Here is a 22,975-nt window from a genome sequence, read left to right as displayed (position 1 = left end):
GAACAAAGCATCTGCGGCCTCTCCAATAAAAGCTTCCGGCGTCATTTACAGGAAGGAAACCTCCCTGCTGCTGAGAGAGGAAGTCGCCACCATCAGGAGGCACTTAGGCTACCTCACATCCCGCCAGGATCACTGTGATATACTCTAACTGAGTGTGATAACATGATTAACTCAATTAGTTCACGGATAAATGAGACAATATCACTAAAACGTGCTAGACGCCGGTATGTATCTTGAAAGCAAGGTCTCGTTTCGTCTATAATGTGTCCAACGCAGCAAAATTATCTAATTATCTCTTTTACTAATTAAATCAATTAGTGGAAACTGGAGGTGTAATAGCTCCCATATAAAAAAAAACAAAACCAAACTAATTATGTTCTAAATACACTAAAACAATTAAAAACAAGCAACTGTAATAGTTATAGAAGCTTTCATTTAGAGTTACAAGCGAAATGAGATTTATAATTACTGTCAGTTTGTACATGCAACTAGGGAAACTCTGACAATGACACTTTAAAATTTTAAAATTTGTGTCTCCTCAAGTGGAAATCTTGAACATTTCGGGCATGGTTGATTCTGTGACACCTGTGGTTACTGGTGATGACAGACAATATAGTTTAATAACACAGGTCATAGGATTCTGAAAGCACCAAAAACCAAACTATTTTAATAAAGAAGTCAGGAAATAATTGGCACTTTTTGCATGGCTTTGCATCACTTTTATGGAGACATGCAGCTCTTCATCTAAAAGCTCACTGCGGCTTGCTGATGCTTCGTGTTCCATTACTTTAATATGCAATATTTCTAACTGATCCACCACCAGAAAATGACGACTGTCTTGTTTTGGAGACTTGTCAACTTGTCTTTTGCCAGTTAAAAATTCTAATTAAGTTGCCACAGCAGGACACGTTCGATGTGCATTAGCATCAATCTGCCAGCTGTCATCTGATGACCATCCTGCATTCATATCCAGATATGTCTTTATAGAGACCATTCATTCATTCATTTTCTGTAACCGCTTGTCTTCTGGAGGGCCGCATGGAGGCTGGAGCCTATCCCAGCTGTCACTGGACAAGAGGCGGGGTACACCCTGGACAGGTCTCCAGTCTATCTCAGGGCTAACACAGAGAGACAGACAACCATTCACACTCACACCTACGGCCAATTTAGAATCACCAATGAACCTAACGAGCATGTCTTTGGACGGTGGGAGGAAGCTGGAGAACCTGGAGAGAACCCACGCAGACACAGGGAGAACTCCACACAGAAAGGCCCCAGTTGGCCTGGATTAGAACCCAGAACCTTCTTGTTGTGAGGCATCAGTGCTAACCACCGTGCCACTGTGTCGCCACTATTTTCTCATATAATTATTACGTTTGCTTTGGGTTGCAACCTGACAAAAACATCTTGTCGTGGGGTATAATGCATAGGAAGAGCAAAAGCCTTCACCTCACATTGCTCAACAAGTCAACTGATCAAACAAATCACGTAAACGTAACTCTGTATGGCAGCAAGGCTGGGTTACCAACAGGGGAAAGTAGAGCATCTTTGTGCTCCTCTCATTTCGTGGTAACTTCATTGGTGTGTTTTTCTTGACGACGTGTGTGAAACTTTCCGTGGTTCATGTACCCCAATAAAATTATGCGACCTGATCACCGCAAACGGGGGTTCACATCGGCAAGGTTGCTCGTATTTGCTCTGCCTGCTCGCTAATGTGGTCATTACAGCGAGCGAGCGAGGTCAGAAATTTCTGACGGAGCCGAGCGAAGCACATGCTCGACGGGAAGCTTGTGACGGTGAATTTGCTCGCACGAATTATGAAACTGCGGCCGCGAAATAATGAAAAAAAAAAAAGGGATGCAAATTGGGTGAAATTGGAAAATGATGTGTATCATCTTCATTCAGATAAATGAAAACAGGTAAATGAGGTCTATTTTTGCCTCCGCACAAAATCATCTCATGCTGCCGATATGATCATTCGCGGGCTCTACTCCTCTGTGGCACCTTCGGGGAAACACTGTATTTGGTTAGCTGGCGAAGGCATTCTGCAAGAGAAGCTGCAGGGAGAAACTTTAAAAAGAAAAATGTGTTTAATCTGAATATAAGAAACATATTTCTGACAGGAGAAAATGCAACAAACATGGAATGCGGCGTGACAGCCTACTGCCTGAAAACACAGATCAGCATGATCAATAACTATAAGGCACGCGGCACGTTGTGCACCAGTAAGAGCCGGCATGCTGCAGAGAAGATTTTTTACAAGTTGCAAAAAGAGACATAAAGAGGAAAGTAGAGATACCAACCATGAGCTGCAGGTTCAGTGCTGGGCGCAGTGTCTGAGCACACAAGGAGAGGACATGGCAGTTGTGGAGGGAGGTGTGGAACAGGAGGAACAGCATGCAAATAAAGAAGAAGTGGGGGAGGGAGGGAGGGAGGAATCGGGGCAGGGCAGGGCAGGGCAGGGCAGGGCAGGGGGGGGGGGAGAAAACAAATGACACCCATAAGCAAGCATTCAGAAGACCAGAACATGACAAAAGACATAAGACTTAAGGGAAATCAAAGGGAACCAAAGGCAGTGCAGAGATAAACATAAGCTCGCACACACACAAAATACACTTTGCACTGCACACACTGGACGTTCCGCTCGGAGGGGGAGCGTGGGCCGCTGCTCGAGGAGATACAGAAAAGAGACTATTATGTGGGGCGGCGGCAGCGGCGGCGGCTCCAGTGCGAAGAAATGAGAGAGTATCAAGAGGAAATGGCCGCGCAGCCGAACTAATGCAACAGTTTATGACTTGGAAAACATTTTTATCGGCCGCTTACAAAAGGGAGCGCTTTATGTGGCGGCGAGTCAAGTAAAGTTTAAACAAATTAACGGCGGGTTGTTGTTGAAAGGACTCTGCGCGGGTGAGATATCCACCGGCGTGGTTTGATGACCTTTTTAGCTTTTCCGTCGCCACAGCTGGAGACAATTACGCCGCAAATCCGGGGCGTGTGACGGCGTCTGCGAGAAATAGTGGGAGTTTTGTTGTCAGCTGCAAAAAAAACCCCCACTTTGATTCCTGCATCAGATGTGCAAAGGCGATTCTAGAGTCTTTTGGGGCCCTGGGCGGGAAAAAAAATAAATAAAAAATGTCCACATTAGACTCGGTCACGCACAACAGGGCCGGACACACTGGAGCGCTAGCTTAATGAACTAATGTTAGCTGTCAAAGAAAGAACAAATGGAATAATGTGATGCTAGTGGAGGTTATTTAATTTAAATGCCTCTCGCCCATTGTCAAGGCTAGACTAGACACAATGAATTAGCTGTTTAGTGTTATTATTAGCCGTCATCATCTCCTTCGCTTACCACTGTCTTGCTTTTTTAACTCTCAGAGGGATAACTTCTCGTCCTTTTCTCTTTTTTTTTTTTTTTTATTTTGTACCTGACCACCTTAAAAAAGTCATGCACTTGACACAAAACAGCAGTGGATGTGCAGAGTGGGGTCCAGCTCGCCTACTGAAACTCAGAAGCCGCAGGATGAAGTGTATACATCAGCAAGTCCAACTCATAGGCTGAAAGGTGTAAAAGAGCAACGAGTGATGTGTAGAAGTTCACCGACTGTTTGGTTTATGGATCAGCACAATGACTCTGACAGTAATTAGAAGACATCAGCAGCAAAAACCAATTTACCCACTCGGGCTTTTATCACAACAACCAGGAAGCCAGTTATCAATAATGCCTGGTATTTACTGTTGTTGCATATTAATTGTGTTGACATTCTTTGGGACATAACAGGGTTCTTGACAGTTATTGGTTTACTGTAGTCTAATTTGGCCCAAAGAGAAAGGGAGTCGTTACACTCTAGCACTGAGTGTACGCCTGTTACCGCTACTGTCATGAACACTGCCTGGCCAAAAAAAAAAAGGTCACACACTCGTTGGACCACCTTTACCTTTGATTACAGCACGCATTCACTGTGGCATTGTCTCAATAAGCTTCTGCAATGTCAAATCCATTGATGGAATAACCTGGTCATTCAGTATATTCAGGTAGTCAGCTGACCTCATTCTTTGGACACATGATGTTGCTGAACCTAGACCTGAGCAACTGCAGCAACCCCAGATCATAGCACTGCCCCCACAGGCTTGTACAGTAGACACTAGGCATGATGGGTGCATCACTTCATCTGCCTCTCTTCTTACCCTGATGCCCCCATCACTCTGGAACAGGGTAAATCTGGACTCATCAGACCACATGACCTTCTTCCATTGCTCCAGAGTCCAATCTTTATGCTCCCTAGCAAACTGAAGCCTTTAGTTAGCCTCACTGATTAGTGGTTTTCTTAAGGCTACACAGCTGTTCAGTCCCAATACCTTGAGTTCCCTTCACATTGTACATGTGGAAATGCTCTTACTTTCACTATTAAACATAGTCCTGAGTTCTACTGTTGTTTTTCTTCCATTTGATTTCACCAAACGTTTAGGTGATCTTCAGTCACAATCAATCAGGATTTTTTTTCCGACCACATTTCTTCCTGGAAGACGATGGTTCTCCACTATCCTTCCAGTTTTTAATAATGCGTTGGACAGTTCTTAACCCAGTTTTAGTAGTTTCTTCAATCTCCTTAGATGTTTTCTCTGCTTGATGCATGCCAATGATTTGACCCTTCTCAAACAGACTAATATCTTTTCCACGACCACAGGATGTGTCTTTAGACATGGTTGTTTAAGAAATGAGAAGCTACTCATTGCATCAGTTGGGGTTAAATAACTTATTGACAGCTGAAAGATAATCACCCATGCTGTAATTATCCAATAGGAGGCTCCTACCTATTTGATTAGTTAAATCCAGGTGGACACTTTTTTTTTTTTTTTTTTTTTTTTGCCCAGGCAGTGTATATTTGAAATAAAACCAAATCAAATACTGTTCGGTTCTGTTAACACATTTTTACTGAATTGTACCGGCAACACGATTGACTGAGAGACCCTAAGCTTATTTTGAAAATGAATCATAGGAACAAAGCGGGAGAAAATGGGGAATCATTGATTTCTATTTTGAATTTTTATGGGAGTTAATATTGTCGAGTAGAAAGTCCAGCAGCAACATCTGTGAGCTTGCTACGAAGCAAAACAAGACTGGCTCAGAAGGGGGACAATGTATTGCATTTAGCTGCAGCAATATCTGAGCTGCGGACGTTGTCATGCTTAGAAGTTACAGGTTGCGCTGTAGTTCGATTAGATGGTGCAGTTTCAGTGTTTGCAGTTGCCATGTTTGGTTTAGGCACTGCTGTAGTCGAAGTGATTGGAGAGCTGCTATATATCAGCAACCGGTTTGGTTGCGGCAGTCGGTGTTGTGAATTTCAGGTGTTTCTACAGTGCCAAGAGTTGCCATTTTTTCAGTTGCTGGGGTTGCTGTAACTTCAGTGATTCATGTACATCCTTGATGTAAGGTGCCATTCCATTCAGTGGTTGTTTGAAGTTGATGTAGTTGCTCTGATTACAATGTTTTGCAGGTGTTGCTGCAGCTGCATTGGTTGGTTGAGTGGCAGCAGTAGCGTTGCTTGTAGTTGTAGCAGTTGACTGATCTGGTTGCAGGTGGTTCAGTAGTTATTTGAGCTGCTTTGGTTGCTGTGTTTATGGTAGAGATAATGGCTGGTGCAGAATTTGGTTTAGTTTACCTCCTTTAAACGAACACACTCTTTATCAGTCAACCTTTCCGGATTATATTTATCCATTTGATTTTCTTAAGTGGTTCTTGCTGTTGTGTTATTTTGTGCTATTATTATTTACTGACTTTCAAATCTAATGTGAAGCCTCTGTCCCTGTAAGCCTCGGTCAACAGAAAGGCAGCATGGCAACCCTCATTACATTGCGGGTGGCAGCCATGTGGGACCTTTCAATATGTCTGCAGCTGTGTGATTGCCTGTCCATTTTCGAGCAGCACGCCTTCCCTTCCACCGTTTCTAGCTTCGGGTCAAGTGAGGCAGTGTCCTCGCTGACATTCGCCGACGTGGTGCAGACTCAGCTCCATGACTAGTTGCCATGCTTCCCACGAGCTCTTTGGTGGCTCACTGTGACATGAAATCCAGCTCAACATGCAGAGATAGCTGCATGCCAATCATAATTATATTGGCAGAAATGCATTAGGTGGAACCCCGTGGCACTGGAAATGCCAACGGGCTGCCGGGTGTCCCCGCTGGCTGTTAGATTACTTTTTTTGTTGGATCCACTGACCTGCCTCTTCTGCTCTGGCTTTAGTTTGTGATTTCCTACATTTCCCAGAATGATTTTCTCCAACAGAGCTCTGTTGATAGAGAAAATGGCATGTCCTCCTTTTCAACAATATATTTCTCTCGGTCAGAACCAGTGAATGCTGGTGACAGACAGAAAATCCATTTTTTTTCCCAGATCTTGAGGCACTTAAGTAACATATACTGATGCTTATCGTTTATGTTTTAAGCTTCTTATCACTTCCTTTGGCAAATGTCGCGACCAAACAACAACAACGGGCTCTGAAATGCAAGATACATCATAATATCTGGGGTTGAAGTCCCATTGTCGTGATGTTTTATCGCATTCATGGTCCCAAGAGGATGAATCCTAAAGGGGATTCTGCAAGAGCGAACACGAGGTTGACATTTTTGGGCTTTGGTGTGTCCTGGCTTTTCATATATCAGGAAGTCGAAAGTTCTTGACCAACACCAATGACGGTTCCATCAACCTCCACTTTTAATAGCACTTTTAATCACGGTAATGAATGTTAGCATGCTCACACTTCAAAGTTACATGAAGAAAAACATTAAAGCTGATAAACGTCAATGTATTAGCATTGTTACGGTTAGCATGTTAGCACGCATTGCCTGTTAATCCCATTATAAGAAAAAAAAAACAATTCAGCTCTTTATGCCAATATTAATCATGCAGCTTCCATGTTCTTTGAAACTAGGTACAATTATCAAACTCAAGAGATCAGGTTTCTATGGCTGGATTATGACATGAAAAAATCAATAATTTAGACATTGCAATTTCCCTTAAACATGCACGTCAACGTCTGTAACGTATTTAGCAATGACCGGAAAACATGCTTCGTGCAGTCCGGCGGCTGTAATGCAGTTTAAATGTATGGCTTGAATGGTCACAAACTTGTCCTTACTGGTGGTCCTTTTTCAAATAATTGTGCTGCAGGCTGATTACCTCCCGGCCCTGCTTTACGAGCTTCATCTCCTCCTGGCCGCCGCGGAACACAGTAACGCAACCACAAGACAATGCACCTTCACATTAAGAAGATTTGTTGGGCCCCGGACCGGTGTTTTCCATGATGCTGAGCGCTATAATTTCACTGTTGCCTTCACGGGGCTCTATGTCACATGGCGGCAGTTATTGTGCTGCTGTTGACCTTAATCAAATTAGTTATAGCTGGCTGGCTCCAATTTTAAAATGGACGAGGACTCAGACTGAGCAAAGTGGGAACAATATCCCGCATTAGTATCTGACGCGACGTAAGGGCGTTTTTTTAGTCGGCGGGATGTGAGGTACATCTGAATTCATAAAATTCCTCAGCAGATTGTGTTTATGTAAGTTAAGACCCGGGCAAATATAATGGATATTTCTTTCTCTTGCTTTCCCTTTCCTCTGTTGTTGTCCTGTTTGCAGCGTTGCTTAAAGGGGAACTACTATTTTTTACACCTTATTTCTGGCATAAAATAAGATAATTTACTTACCCATATAACTTTTGTGTAATTTGTTCTCGTTCAATATTTTCATACTCATATATCCATATAGTGGGAGTGAATGGGGCACCGAAACGCAGCCTCTAAATAACGCATTATCTGCCGTGAAACTCTTTCATTTCACCAATATTCTGTTATCGTACACTAGTGCTATTCCCCGTTGAGTCCGGAGTTAGTTGTTATCATCATCCCGGGTCTGTAGGTCAATCTACAGACCCGGGATGATGTCTTCTGACCTGGATGATGTCGTCTCTGAGCGCTATGCGCACCTGCGCCAGTTGACTTGTTTACATGTAATTTGCTACTGCTATGGTTCGTCCACAACCTCAGAATCGGAAAAATATTCAGCCATGTTGTAAAAAAACAGCAGTAGCAAGTTTTGAGGCAGATAATGCGTGACTTAGAGGCTGCGTTTCGGTGCCCCAATCACTCCCACTATATGGATATACGCAGATCTAATTATCTCCCGAATGACTACAAAGAACACAAGTAAGTGAGTAAACAACTGTATTTTATGCCAGAAATAAGGTCCAGGTTGTAAAAAAGAGTAGTTCCCCTTTGAATGAATCATCTGTCAGCACCATTTATGGTCTTTCATCAATTAAGAGTAAAGCTTACCTGTCAGCCTAGCCTGATTGTTTTATTTGCACTAGCTACACATTTTTATTTTGTTTCATCTATTTTCTTAATTCAAGTCCAAGTGCTCATTCTGCATTGTGTTCAATAAGGGAGTGATTAGTCCCGCTGTGTTGATGGGAGTGTTGGAGGTTGAATTCCTGCAAAGGCTGCGGCACATTTCTACACCTGGGGTTGGCTTACTGTTCTCAAAAGACCTCCTCGGCCCTGACACCACTAAAAGCATAATGGTCCGCTGCACCTGAGGAGGGAGCGGCACAGAATGATGCTTTTCAAGGAAAATCTTTGAAAAAAATAAAATGGACTGCCAAGCACATGGGAAATAAAACTGAAGGAGCAGAAGCTGAAAAAATATTTCTGAAAAGTCTTTCCTATAAATAAAAATATAATAATAAATGACATGTGACCGTGAGTGGAAATTTATGGCGTGCCCTAATTGCACGAGCTGGTCAGCGAGACGTCGCAATTTAGAAATGTACTTAGTAGTGAAAACAGTAATTTAGTAATTTCCCCATGTCAATTTCTGCCAAGCACTTAAGAGCCATGTGTTGGGACTCTCTGTGTCTCTGATAGGGGAAAAAAAAAAAAAACCCAACCAATCCCACTCTGATGGATTCATTTGGCAGTAGGTCTCTGAACTGCACTGCACACTGCGGGTAAATGAAATCAACTGGCAGAGCGTATTACGGCCATATGAGTCCGCTGCCTTCGATCTATATACACAGTCATAATGGAAAGCCCCTGACAGTTGAAAGCAAAGAGACGACATCTGGCAGAAACTGTAAGTGGGTTGTTTCAACCTGAAAATATTGGCGCTGCCGACGTGAGCTTGGCTTCATCAGGTGAAGCCCACGCATCTCGACATATAAGTCCTGCTCACAGGGGACTGAAAAAAGGCTTGCCGACGCGCTGTACAGCGATTTCTAGCAACGGCAGAGGCTACCATTGATCAGGATTCTAATTATCTTCAGTAGAAGACCCTTGGTTTTACACAGAAAATGAGATTTCTGATATAAGTTCAATGTAAAAGTGGACGCCGGCGTCAGGAGTAGCATTATGTGAACATAAATAAGTTATGTGACAATAGCAAAGAGTACGTTTGCTGATGAAGACTGTAAGAGCTCCAAAAACCTTGCAAGTTGGCTTGATATTATAGATATAAGAATAACATATGCAGTATTTAACTATTTTAATTCAGAGATATCACTCATCCGGTGCTATATAGGATGCATAACACCAATGAGACAATTTGAGGCTATTAAACCGGTTGCAAACTTGCTTTATATTTAAAACAATTCAGCTGTGAGTGAAACCTAAAGCAACTGCTGGTAGAATTTAAAATAATCAAGGGTTTTTGCTGAGTCAGAAATTTAAGCATTATGTCAATAAGTTGCTGCACCACTATGCAGCATTTGCTGACCGGCAACCATTTTGGCCGCAAAGAGCAGTTAAGATAAGGCCGGGTCGTTGCGCTAAAGATGTTCAGGTGGCACTGAAAGGACTGTTATAGATGTAGTATTGTGCAACGGTTCAAGGCTAAAACACACAGCCGCGGTCACGAGGAACTATCTTCAGTAGTCTGACTCATTGGTTGTAGACCGTTGCAAGCATATTTCATGCAGCATTCTCCTCCACCTCCTCCTCCACCGTCTGCACGATACCGTTTGCAAAATCCCGTTTACTACGGGAAACAACAAATATAGCCTCCCAGCTACCAACCTGCACATTAGAATTGGCTTTTCAAGATTCAGCGTTTTGGATTCTGCAACGAGGTAGGCCTGCTTGAGTCTTATGGGGAACGCTTGTATGGACGTACAAAGAATAGCTTTGCAACATTTTAAAGGGACGTTCTCGCACTCATCGTCGTCAGTTGGAGATTATTTGCCACATTACTCTAGCACAGGGGTGTCAAACTCATTTTAGTTCAGGGGGCCACATACAGCCCAATTTGATCTCAAGCAGGCCAGACCAGTGTTCCCAATTTGGGCACCTTCTGGAGCTTCTGCTTCACGTCCAGGTCCTTGTACTTGTCTCTGTGTTTCGTTTCATAGTGTCTTCTCGTGTTATATTCTTTCTTTACAGCCACCTTGGCTCCGCACACAAGACAAACAGGTGTGTCCTTTACGTTCATGAACAGATAATCTGCCTCCCACCTGTCTTAAAAGCTCCTGTTTTCCATCTTTCGTTTGGCCATTTTTTTTTGGAGGGGTGGCTTAAATTTGCGAGAGGTTGCTCATGAATGTCAACAGAAGACGCTCGTGGGTCTTGATTGACGCGCCAACGAACTAGCAAAGCATTCTGGTGGGCCAGCTCTAATAGACATTTGAAATTATCTCACGGGCCAAATATAATTACAGTGTGAGTCTGACATATACGCTCTAGAGCAGTGATTCTCAACTGGTGGGTCGCGACCCAATAGACAAGACCCCCAAGGACACTGTTTGTTGAATATGGCGCTCCCTGGGCTTAGAGCCACTACAGGCGATCGTAATTGGAAGATTATGAAGAACTACAAATAGAGATTCTTTTCCTACTACACATTGCTGATAATGAGGATGGATTTAGCAAGACTAGCATGACGGGAAAAGAACAAGGAGTCCTGGAATGGATGGTATGGCCATAACGGCACCCTCATCTCAATATTGGGGTTGGGGATTACATTACAAGAGCATGACACCAAAAAAAAAAGACAAAGCCGGGGTCAAGTTCTTCAAGATACTCAAAACAATATACTGTATGTGCCAAGGACCAGGAAAAACCGCTGCCATTTTAAAGGAAAATCCTGATTTGATTCATAATTGTTTTATTGCATATTAATTGAACCGTAACTTTAAAGACGATACGGCAGTTCTCTAACAAAGAGTTTTACGGCCTCGTTCTAATCCACCGGCTGACTCGCTCAAGCAGTCTTTACAAATGATCTGCCTTTATTATTATTATTTACCTATAAGTACGCCCATTATTCTCCGCGGGAACATTCAAATGAGCGCGATCACTTTTGCGAATCAGCAGAGATCTCAGCGTGAATCAGTCAAAATAGCTATAATCAGAAGAGGCCCGTGCAGGCTCCGCACTCCGCGATGCGCGGCGAAAGGAGCCATCAATCAGCTGGCATCGATAGGTATTCTCTTTAATCCAATCAGATGGCATAATCAAGCACAATGCCTGTGATTTCTGCCAGCCTTGTGAGATTTGTTCCAATTGAGCGGTCCGTCAGAGAGGGCTTTGATTGCATTTGGAGCTCGGGCTGATTTCTGAGTCGAGGCATAAAGCGATGTTTTCTATCTGCGCCCTTTGGTGATTTACACTCACAATAGCCGCGAGTTCTGTTGCTGAAAGGGCGAGATAAAATTTGATTATTTCAGAAGGGCCTAATTTTCAAGTGCTCGTGTTCAGCTATTGTTCACCCCCCGCTGCTGCCCCTCGTCCCACCTAGTGTATGATCCATAAACGAATTTATGAATGAGAGATGTGTTTCCTATGAAGAGGTGGTTCTTTGCGTATGAATAAAAAGGGTATAGGACCGTTACCAAAATCGTGCAATTATCTACGTTTCGTCAGTTCACGCCGCGTCGCTGCCCCGCTATTTGCAGCTGCTTTTCTCGTGCGAAAGAGCGGCAATCTAATGGGAGAAACTAAATTTATTTGCAACACAATTCTGTGCACCTGGCCCTCGTTGGAGACCCTGCTGTGAAAAGATTTTCGGGAACAAAGCAGGTATGACCACCTCATTGCTTTGGAGAGAGGTCGGGCCGACGAACCAAAATAAAAACCCTGGCCTGCTATTTGTCCTCTCGGTTCCGGCGCCCACGCACGTTGTGCACACGCGTGTAAAAGTAGAAAAAAAGAAAAAGAAAGGAACAAACCAAATGTGTGTGTGTGTGTGTGGGGGCGGGGGCGGGGGGGGGGGGGGGGGGGGGGGGCACATCGCTCTGTGCCTTGAAGCCAGCTGTAATTGCTCATAATTCATGACGATGGTAAATGAGGGGGTCTAAAATCCACCTTAGTCTATTTTTATCTCTCCTGTTTCTATGGGATATTTTACAGAGCTTTTTTTATTTTTGTGTGTGTGCATCAGAATTTGCAATGCTTAGATCGCGACCTTAGGTTTGAATTGCAGAATTAAAGAGTCAAAACCTCAGACCAAAAGAGCACAACGCCGGAAAAATCATCGGACATTGTGGTCGTAGTTCTGGAGGACGGTTGTTAACATTTGCTTTTTGAAGACCTAAATAGTTTCAATTGTGCAAAATGAGATTACCAACCTCACCAACCTCGTGTTTTACAGAGTGGGGGAGGGGAGGGGTGAAGCCGGGACGCGGTTAACCTAATTTGGCATAAAGAACATCTTGACTCTGACCAAAGTTTAAAAATACCGGTCATGAGATCGGTATCAATCTTCTCATCTCGCACTCAGAAGCGCGAGAACATCAGTGGCGAACTGTTCTTGAGCACAAAAGCTCATTCTTGACCTTGGGATCAGTATGTGTGACAAAATAATCTCAACACAACATCCACTCTCTCCTCCCCTCCCCCCATCCCTCCCTTCCCCTCCCCCGAGCCCTCTGCATTTCACTTTCTCCGCTTTCTCCTGAACAGTAACCAAAGCTAACGGAGCTTCTGTTTCGGCCACGGTTCAGATATTATTCGAATTATTATTGGAACGTCGGCTTCAGTTTAAAAAGTGCCTCACTGATTAATTTCTACTCGTTAAATTGTGAATATCATTGAGGAGTGTTTTTGTTTAGAACGACAGAAACTGGGTGACCTTAACCCAGAAGTTGGACGACTGCCACTGTGGGATGAAGATGGAAATACATGGAGGGGCTGAGTGCGCACACACACACATAGACACATAGACACACACAGATAAGCAGGTTGCGTGGGGGTGGTACCGTACCTTGATTTGCTTCGGGGTAGGAGATGGTGGTGGTGATGATAGTGGTGGTGGTGGTGGTGGCTGTGGTGGGTTTAGGGGTGGTGGTGGGAGCATCTGGATGAGGACAAATACATGACAAAAAAAAAAAATCAGGAGGGGAAAACAAATGAGTATAAAAGCCATGAAGATAAAGTAAAGTCAGTGTGAAGCGATAGCACGGCCGGATGATATATGACCGTCGGCGGCGCTGCAGCTTTTTTAGACGTTTCAGTGCATTTAAATACTGTCAACAGCGGCGCGTCATCTCCTCCCGACTTAGACGATCAAAGATCTCGTCGGAAAATCTCCGCTTTAATGTTCATTCACAGGAATTACACCGTGACATGAAGCGATGACAGCGCTAGCAGACGCGTGGTAGTTAGGGGAGATTAAAAGCCTAATGAGTAACATTTGCTGGCGAATTATTCTGTCATTGTTTTTTTTTGTTTTTTTTTGCAGCGAGCTGATCTTGAGCAAACAAATGTGCCGGTGCGTTCTTAATTTCTCCAAGGAGAAATGCATGCAAAGTAGGTGAACGAAAAGCAAAATGTTTGACGTGTAAATTCAAACATAATGACACAATAAAATGACACCGCAGCAAAACAGAAGGAGGGGGATTAATATGCACACATAAAAAAATAAATGGATGACATCAAGCAAGGGGGGGTTGAGTACACAGATTTTGACCAGAGACCGTTTTCCCTCCCACGGCTCTTCCCTTTTCACTTCATTAGCCGGGTTAGACTCCCCACCCTGACAATGACCAGGGGGAGATATCAAAGTGACATTTTCCCCGTTGAAGTGGCAGGGCTGCGCTGATATGAAGCCGCTGGCGGCGCTGCTTGGTTAGAGACCTCCCATGCTGCTCTGATTGCCTGGGAATGGACTGAAAAACCTGGTGGGGTTATTAAAAGGTGCTGGGAAAAGAAAAGAAATCTGTCATTCATGGATGATCATAAGAAGCGAAGCTCATCTATGCTATGAAGTGATGTGTTATGTGGAGCAGAGAGGGATGTCAGGGAGACAGAAGAAGGGCTTGTGTTAGCAGGTGGGGCTATGGAGGGTCCCTTTTTTATGCCTGATGTGGTTGTGAAACACTTTCACAGTACAACAGGTGAAACAAGTGACAAAACTGCAGCCACTATTACTTTCTTTGCCTGTAGATGGGGCACCCATCCCAAACTGTTCCCGCTGTCAGGTTACGCCGATTCTCGTGAGATTTGTGTGATCTTTTAGGCTCTTAGCTGGGCGCTTGTGGGTGATAGACAAAAGTACGGAACCAATCAGTAAAGGAGTGTGATGATGGCAGCTGCCTTTTGTGCCGAGGACATCAAGAATGGTCTCTTTCCAGCCTCGGATTGCTGCTCGAGCTTCTGGTCGACGTTGATGGACAGATGGTTTGTTCAATCATCAAGTGAATGCCCTTTTCTAAACAGTTTCCAAGGACGGCTTCCCAGATGGGATCTGTGTAACAAACCATCTGTAACGTCAGGTTAGCTGTTAGGCTGAAATGACTGAAGGAAGACCTGTAGGAAGATGCACACCTGCCCCTGGTGGGGTGGTTTGCAGATGGGCCCCAAACTAAAGAGGGAAAACTCTGAGATTCAAGATTAACATTTCTATGAATCAACAGTTCACCTTATTCTCATAGGAAGTGGTCTTATGTGTCTTATTTATCTTAAAGAAAGTATTTAACAAATCAAAAAGCGCCAGAGCGTGAATGCACAATCAAGAGCTGCAAGTCTGAACTGTGCCAGTGAAAGATATGGAACAAACCCCATGAAAGACATTGAGATTTATATATGAATAGAAAAAAATTGAATTTTGCGAAAGGTAAATCAAAACTCATTTTTAAATTTGATGAAATCCTCGGAGCCAGGAATCCCTTGGTGCACATTCCGATGCTGCCGATACACTTTCCCATCCACATAGACACAGGCCTTCAATTGGTGTTTTTAACTTGCTTCAGGCATAGTTCTGAGGGGCACTACGATCCTCTCTACCTTGTCTTTGCATTGCTTGCTTTACTCTTCTTAGAGGATTTTCCAAGCTGTGAATTTGGACAGGAACCAAGAACAACTTGGGGCCTCAGGGAAGGCTACTCTTATACGATAAGCTCCTGTACCCTTAGGAAAGACATTACCCATTGAAGCAACTTTTATCTTTTTCATGTAACTTTTGGTACGCTTTTTCAATTTATGCAGGATTTTATAGTGAAAATAACTGCAAACATTACAGATTACAGGTGCACGCTCAACTGCCTTCAATGCTTGTTCGATCCCTTTTCTCTGCCTTTTTGCACAGTGCAAATGCAAAAGCCAATTATTCCTTCTTAAAACTTTAAGAAACTGGACCCAGTGCAAGTTATTTTCTAATACAGTGAGGTATTTTTTCAGCCGACATTTCTAAAACATGAATTCATTACGTATTTATGTGCTATTCAGAACTTTTGGCAGAGGGATGGAGTATTGGGTAGTGGTCAGGAGCATGTGAAGACACAATAACATAATAGGTCTTTGAGCAACTGAGCAACGTACTTGTTAGGTAGAATAGGTCATTGTTGTTTTGGTCTTACCCAATACACCATCCTTCTGCTACACATTTTCTGGACAGCACATTGGACTGCAACTTAAACTTGTCTCCACATAAATACTTCGTAATAAAATATGGGACGATAGACTCTATTCCCTTCACGTGAATATTTTGACGGTAGCAAAATCTGATTAAGGCAGTATAAGAGTTGACTTTTTTCAGAAAAGGTTTAAAGGTACCCTTCACGGGACAAGTGGTTACAGAAGATGAAGATGAAAGGTTTAAAGGTTATTGAACAAGCATTGGCGGTAGTTATACTGGAGGCAGTATTTCTGAATGTCCACCTGTAATCTGCAATGTTTGAAGTCATTTTCACTATAAAACCAGCACAAATTGAAAATGCGCACCGAAAGTCACATTAAAAAGATAAAAGTTGGGTAGAAGGGTAATGTCTTTCCTAAGGGTACAGGAGTTTATTGAATAAAAGTAGCCTTCCCTGAGGGCGCAAGTTGTTCCCGGTTACTGTCCAAATTCACAGTTTAGAAAATCCTCTAGGAAAAATAAAGCAAGCATTTCAAACACAAGGCAGAGAGGCTCATGTAGCCCCTCAGACTTATGCCTGAAGCAAATTTTAAAATGCAAATGAAGGCCTTTACTTAATCTGGATCCGTGTTCAGATGTTCTGTATGTTTTTTGTTTTTTTTTAATCCATGGACATTTCCGCTCTTTAAAGACAACCTTGACGATACAAAAGGCTGCTCAGACCAATGTGCAGACAAAGGCGGGAAGAAACGACCCGGTGGGAAATCGGCTGGCAGACGACGCTCGAACTGATGAGATTCACACGTGCTTGAGAGCCAACAAACTCCAGCTCAGGGTGGTGCTGTCTAATTGGTTTTATCCCATCATGAACTGTGAGGGTCCAGCAGATGTTCGGGATCATCAGCGTCAACAACTCATTAAAAACCATAGCGTCACAAACAAAAAAAAAACAAAAAAAAAACATCCAAAGAAATACTGGCGAGGCAGTCTGAATCTACAGTGTCTTTTCCCTCATTGGCGGCTAGCTGGTGCAGTGTATCAAAGAACGCTGGAGCTCATTGACTTTCAAATGTGACAGGCAGAATGTGGTTTTCCTCCTGCTGAGTCACCGGGCCTTGTTTACTGATGAGGCCTATGAATCAGTGTTTTCTGGCCTGAACGAAAGGAGCGGGACAGCAGGAAGCTCCGAGACACAGCCTGACAGGAACCCTTCCCGCTAAAGCCGGCGAGTTAAAGGATTCCACGTGAGCGCCTTGAAGAGAGAGACGCTCTACCTTTGCACATGTGACAGTAATCGCACCTAAAAATGCGAAAACATTTGAACGTCGGGTCTGGTGCGGAGTGATTGATGAAACGTGGGAAGACTGTACAACTTATAATAAATCATTAAGGACCGGTCTGTAGGATTTAGTGGTATCCAGAGGTGATGTAGGTGCAGATCATATCCAAATGAATAATGTAGCTGCAGAAGCTGCTACTTCGGTGTCTGGTTTGTCCGTTCTTGGCTAACGTAGCGTTATAGAAACAAGATGTGACATAATGGCGACCATTAGTTGCCACGCCAGCCGCTCCGTAAAGCTGGGCCAACGCAAGGAGGTGGTGACGCATTGTCCATATTTATATACAGACTATGCTCTAAACTAACAAACGCACACGGATTACAGGTGATTATACACACATTTTTCCATTTCTACTATTAGACACCACCAAATCCAACATACTGGTCCTTAAAACTCATAAATACGTAATTCTAAGGTACATTTACACATACATTTAAGTATCATGTAGTATAGTCTTTAGCATTTTGTTAAATACGGACAGTATTTAATTTGCTCACTTGCTTTACTTTTTTTTTCTTATTTTGTAATCGCTTTCCTCCTTACATTTAATTTTGTTTACTTCCTGTCTTTGTCTTCTCCTGCCCCTGTGATTCTACTCACCTGTCTTTCATCCATCTAACCCGTCAGGCCTTGTGTGTAAAACACATCAACTCGTGTGCTGAGTTGCCTGCTTGTTGCCTGTTTACTTTGGTTTCTCCTTTGATTGGATTTCTCCCGTTTGCCTCTGCAGCGCCTTTTGTTCTCTATTTTTGTAAGTTATCACTAAATTGACTCTGAGTCAGTCCTCTCCTGACTCTCATGTCTTGCACTTGGTTCATCCCTTCCTCGCTGTAGCCACAAAAGCGAACAGCAAACGACCGGAGATGAAAATGAAACGTAAAAGCAACCCAAAGCGAAATATATGTGATCAACCGTGACTTAGTCCACTACAACCCAGAGGACTTGAGGACTTGAGAGGACTAGAGGACACTGTACTCTTCTATAGTGTGTCAAAAAAAGCTGAAACTAGTCCAGTTGCCCTTGTTTGAGCTTTTTTGGGCATACAATAAAGTGGATGACTGAGAACCTTCGAAGACGTACTCCTATAGTGTGGTACAGGGACGTACATTTTATCCAATTTTAAATTAAAATGTGACGGGATGATTAAAAGAGTATTTAGCTTTCTGTTGTGATCTGACATTGGTACACCTGTTGTGCTGCTGTGGTGCCATCATTAGTGTAATGTTCTGCAGTGTTCGGCTCTAAGCAGAACTCTTATGCACTAATGCAGGTGCTGAACTTCTGTCAGATGTTCCCTCATGGGCATGTTTTGCTTTTATGCTTCTCTTCTCCTCTTTCATGAGCTGATTCACCGCCTGTCATATAATCCATTCGGGGCCTTTCTTCTCCCTCCGAGTTATTCCTTTCAGTAACAAAAGAAAATATTCGGCAAAATGTTCTTAATTGGCCGCGTCTTGGCTTCTCCATTCATTTGCGAGACCCTTTGATCCGTTTGTGCTTGTGGTTTGGCCTCGTGCGCAACATCTTAGAAGTTTTAATTCTCCTCGTGGCCTGAATTTGAGTCTGATACGCTCCTTACGAGAGTCTAAGGATCAGCCAGCCCGGATTCAAAACATAGAACTCTCTGCAAATTTTTCGTTTCGGAAGTGACAAATTACTTTTTTTGCTCCTCGGAACATTTCACACCCGCAATTTCACTTCCACTCAAGTGCAATTTAAGCCGACTAAAGAGAGCATGCAGCCCGAACGGGATGTTTTGGGACACTCCTGAAGAGATAACAGTGATTTAGGGAAAAAGAAACTCACAAAAACAAACTCCCATCCGCTTTAATGGAGAGGAAGTGTAAAGCCGGTAGGAATATGACTGAGAGCAACAGGGTCGGTAAACACGCCGCTATAGTGTGCAATAAAATCCGGCGCTGGTGAAGGAGCAGGGAGGAAGAGAACTCAGTTATTGGGTAAGCGGCAGCCTGTAAACAACTTAAAACCCCTCGGCGTTGGGTCTCACTCGCCTGTGAAAGGAAAACCCTGACGCTTGTGTTTTCTTACCCTGTGAAGTATGAGAGGCGGCGAGAGTTGGAGCGGCGCGGGGCTGCACTCCCTCCGCCGCTAACATTGTTAGTGTCAGGCGGTCTCGCGGCGCTCTCCATCACTAAGGGTCACAATGCTCAGGAATCAAATGCATTAGAGGAGACGCCGGCGATGGCCGCATTTGTTTTGGCTGTCAAGCAGGAGAGGAGGCGCCGCGGAGGCTTCAAGTGCGCGGTTTAAGACCTCGTGTTTATGCGGCGGCTCATGATTTTTAATTTAAATGACACCTTAAAACAGTTTCTATGACAGATGTTAGGTTATTGCTGTATATTATAGAACAACACGGTCTACAACAGTTTATTTTTCCTTTTGTTTTGTCATTTTGACTGATGGATGGGTTTAGGAATCTCGTCTTTCATCACCATTAGAGTCTGCACCTCCTATTTTATGTTGCTTTATGAAAAAGCCTGGAGGTACGGTGGTTAAACCTGCACCGCTCTGAAAAGATGTGCTGCACACCTACGCTATGCACAGAGCTCCAGCGGGTAAGAGGCCATACGTCTTTGAAAATCTAATAGTATTGTGAATTGAATGGCGTAAACCATTTCAACATACAATAGTAGCGGCGGGTACGATCAAGTCTTCAGTTGGAAACAACGAATAACAAAGAGTCGAAGCGTTTTCACCCTGGGTATGTGACTGTAGTTTCCAAGGAGCGTTCAAAAAGCCTTCTTTTGAAAACGCCTTGACATAAACTTGCCGTAGAATACGCGTAGAATATGCAGTGTTATGAAATATCTCACTGCTGGGGTCCAATTGTGTTTCCCAGCTAATACCTTCAAGCTTAGTCATCTGTATGTAAAGTAAAAAGTAGAAATCTCCAGTTGCGCTCCGTTCAGACTCCCTTTACTCGACGCCAGCAGTGGTTAAAGTGATTCTGACCGTCAGGGATCAAACTTGTGTTAGTTTGTAGCTGCAGAGTGTTAGCCTCCCAAAGAGAACCAAACCGTGTCTGTACTCCAAACGGCTCACGGACAGCTTCAATTTATTCTGCATATGTCTTTGTTACAGACTCCAGTTCTTTCCCCCATGCTGGTCGAGAGAGTTAAGGGAAAGTAATTGCGGCGTCTTGTGCTCTCTTTCCGTCAGGTGAAGCTGGTCCAGGTTAATGAGAAGGAGCCAGTAAATAGGGGAAGGAACCTTGGCTCGCTTTCTCACATGTCTGTCTTCCCGCCTTTGCAGCTGGAGCTATTTTTGTTGTAGTATCTGAGTTGCTGATTTGTTATGTTTGATGGGTAGAAGTCTTTCTTTTGCGGCCTTGTTTCTGATGAGGGTTTAGTTTAGGTCCACCAGGTCCTACAGCTCTACTACGGCAGTCGTTTTGACCTGACCGTCAGGTTTATGTTCTTGGTTTGGGTTAATAAATTTAGAGTTTAATGCTACTTCTGTTTGTGTTAGACCTCTTTGTGGAGAGCCAGCAGAAGGGGGTCTTAACAGTCTCGTATAGACATTTCAGGCAAGTTCTTTTTTGGGCGTGAATCATTTACTTTTGTCAAATTCTATACTAGGGGTTGAACGACTCCAGATTTTTTTAAAGTCGACTAATATGTGGTGAAAGTTGAGTCGACTAGTCGATGACGTCACTAATAGAAACACAGTGGAAAGTAATGCTTTACAACAATGAAATCTATATCGTTCACCTGAATTCAGATGTTGAGAACAGGCAGCTCACGTGCCACATACGGTGCGCTGCAGATATGTATAGACTGTATAAAAACAGGCAGCACCTCAGCACCATCAATAGAATTTAATATTACTCCACAGCGTGTTGGAAGATGGGGCGTTGTAGCCTGGTTAAAATAAAATGCAGTATTTCTCTGACGCCTTCTCTAAGCACTGCAGCTAAAGGTCTAATAACTTAATAAAACTGTTGATGTGCAGCCTCCTTCTCTCCGTTACCGCAGGACGTTTGGTGAAGTTGTTAATTGACTGCCGCTGAGAGGATCTGGATCGCTCCTCTGCTAGCGTTAGCGGATGCCTTTTGAGATGCATGTATTTCTGGACTGACATGACACACTAGAATGGGCTTCATCTTTAGTGAAGTATTTCCACCCACTTGATGAACCGCTGCTGGTTTGCTGCAACGACATTCTGGGCTCCTCACCTGTCTTCACGGAGGCGTCTGTGTTGTTATTGTCACATGATCAGCGACTAGTCGACATAAAACGTCGCAGCACAGCAGTAAAGTCGACTAGTCGCACTGTTCAACCCCTACTCTATAATGCACTTCAGATGGGTCCTTGTCTTTTAATTCCAGGATGATCTTTACTTTTCTATGACCACATTGGTTTATTAGTGTCACAAAGACCCTAGCCTTAGCTAAGCTCATGTGGAATATCACAAATAACTAACAAACTATTACTATTAAAGGTTGTTTTCAAGTATTGCTTGAACAGAGAGCGAAACCAGCTCCACCAGGGAAGAAAAATCCCATTTTGCTACCAAGGTAGTGCAAATAAAGCAGCTGATGGACCTATTAATAGAAATCTACTATTGAATTTATCACCAATATAATACCTACTATCCTGAAATCATGTGGTCGCTCCATTTTTGCTTTCACACCTCTAATGAATAGCACCAGAGACGAGGTGGAAGCAAACCAGGATGAGGTCTGTCAGGTGCTCGGGTTCTGGCTTGCATGTTGTTGCAAACTGTGAATGCATCCAGGAGAGGAACACTAAGGGCCGCTCGGACTCACTTGACCTCTAACGCAATGTACATGCTGTATGTTTTCTTGCATGAGGTGCTTTCACGTTGCGGGAGCAGCAGGTGGTATGTTTTTATGTGTGGAGGTAGTGGAGGGAGGTCTGGAACATAATGTGAAAATCAGCTTGTGACAGCTCAGCCTCCTGTCTTCCCATTAGCAAGGCGAACGTTCGGCAAGATTCGCCGCTGAATTACAGCAGACATTAGCAGTGTGGGCCCGGCGAACACATCAAAGTCATCAAAAGACTGGCTCTAAAAGGATGGAGGCCTTCTGTGGTTCTAATGGCGGCTGTTTATTTTTGATTTTATATTTTTTTTTCCTTCCTGTGCAACGCTTTTAGTTGCCCACATGTTGCATTATTGTGTTTATCTTTGTGTTTTCTCTCACCAGGGGGAGGCGTGGGCGGATGAGAGAGGGGCAACTCGCAGCCCTCGCCACGGGGTTCTGTTGTTCAGGACGAGGGAGAAAGACGCACAAAAACGCCTGCAATAAAATACCACGAAATTTATACTTCATGCATAAATTTTTTTCTTTATGGATTCCAAAACTGTGAGCAGCAAGATGGCTTAAAATAAAACGGCTGCTCTTGTTGGGGTTTTTATGCGAGCCGTGATTGATTGCAAGCACACAGCGTATTCAGATCACCTCCTAATCCTAAACTACCGTGAACTGTAACTTGTGTTTCATGAGATTGTAGTTCTTTCAGTCCCAGGAGAGCAGCCGGTGTATGTTTAATTTTTTTTTATGAATATACTGTCTTTAATATACACCTACGGAGACAGGAAGCGTTGCAGGCAGTGGCCTACCACAGGAACTGCTGTAAAACTGCTGACTCTGTAGGCAGCCTTTAAATCCTGAAGATTTAAAATGATTCCAAACAGGAGAGAAATACTTTCTGTGTACATCAGCAAGAGGACGGATTCATTATTTGGCTCCGGATGAGCAACTTTTAACGGCATCGTGAGGAGCGGTTCTGGAGTCTGGTGTCGAGCTC

General features: G+C 43.6%; 1 protein-coding gene across 3 annotated transcripts in view; it reads right to left on the bottom strand.

Moving 5' to 3' along the window:
- The window catches only part of cadm1a (cell adhesion molecule 1a), a 390,389-nt gene that overhangs the window by 25,827 nt on the left and 341,587 nt on the right, over positions 1-22,975 (bottom strand). For 2 of the 3 annotated variants that reach the window (XM_084565221.1, XM_084565222.1), the window contains 2 exons: positions 13,252-13,344; positions 2,304-2,336 (listed from right to left, as the gene is read on the bottom strand). In XM_084565221.1, coding sequence (XP_084421347.1) covers positions 2,304-2,336; positions 13,252-13,344 — 126 coding nt within the window. The remainder of the gene's footprint in view (positions 1-2,303; positions 2,337-13,251; positions 13,345-22,975) is intronic. The other variant, XM_084565223.1, reaches the window with a different exon arrangement.

Source organism: Chelon labrosus (genome assembly GCF_963514085.1).
Source record: "Chelon labrosus genome assembly, chromosome: 17".
In the NCBI taxonomy this organism is placed as follows: domain Eukaryota; kingdom Metazoa; phylum Chordata; class Actinopteri; order Mugiliformes; family Mugilidae; genus Chelon; species Chelon labrosus.
This window is presented reverse-complemented; position numbering and strand designations above follow the sequence as displayed.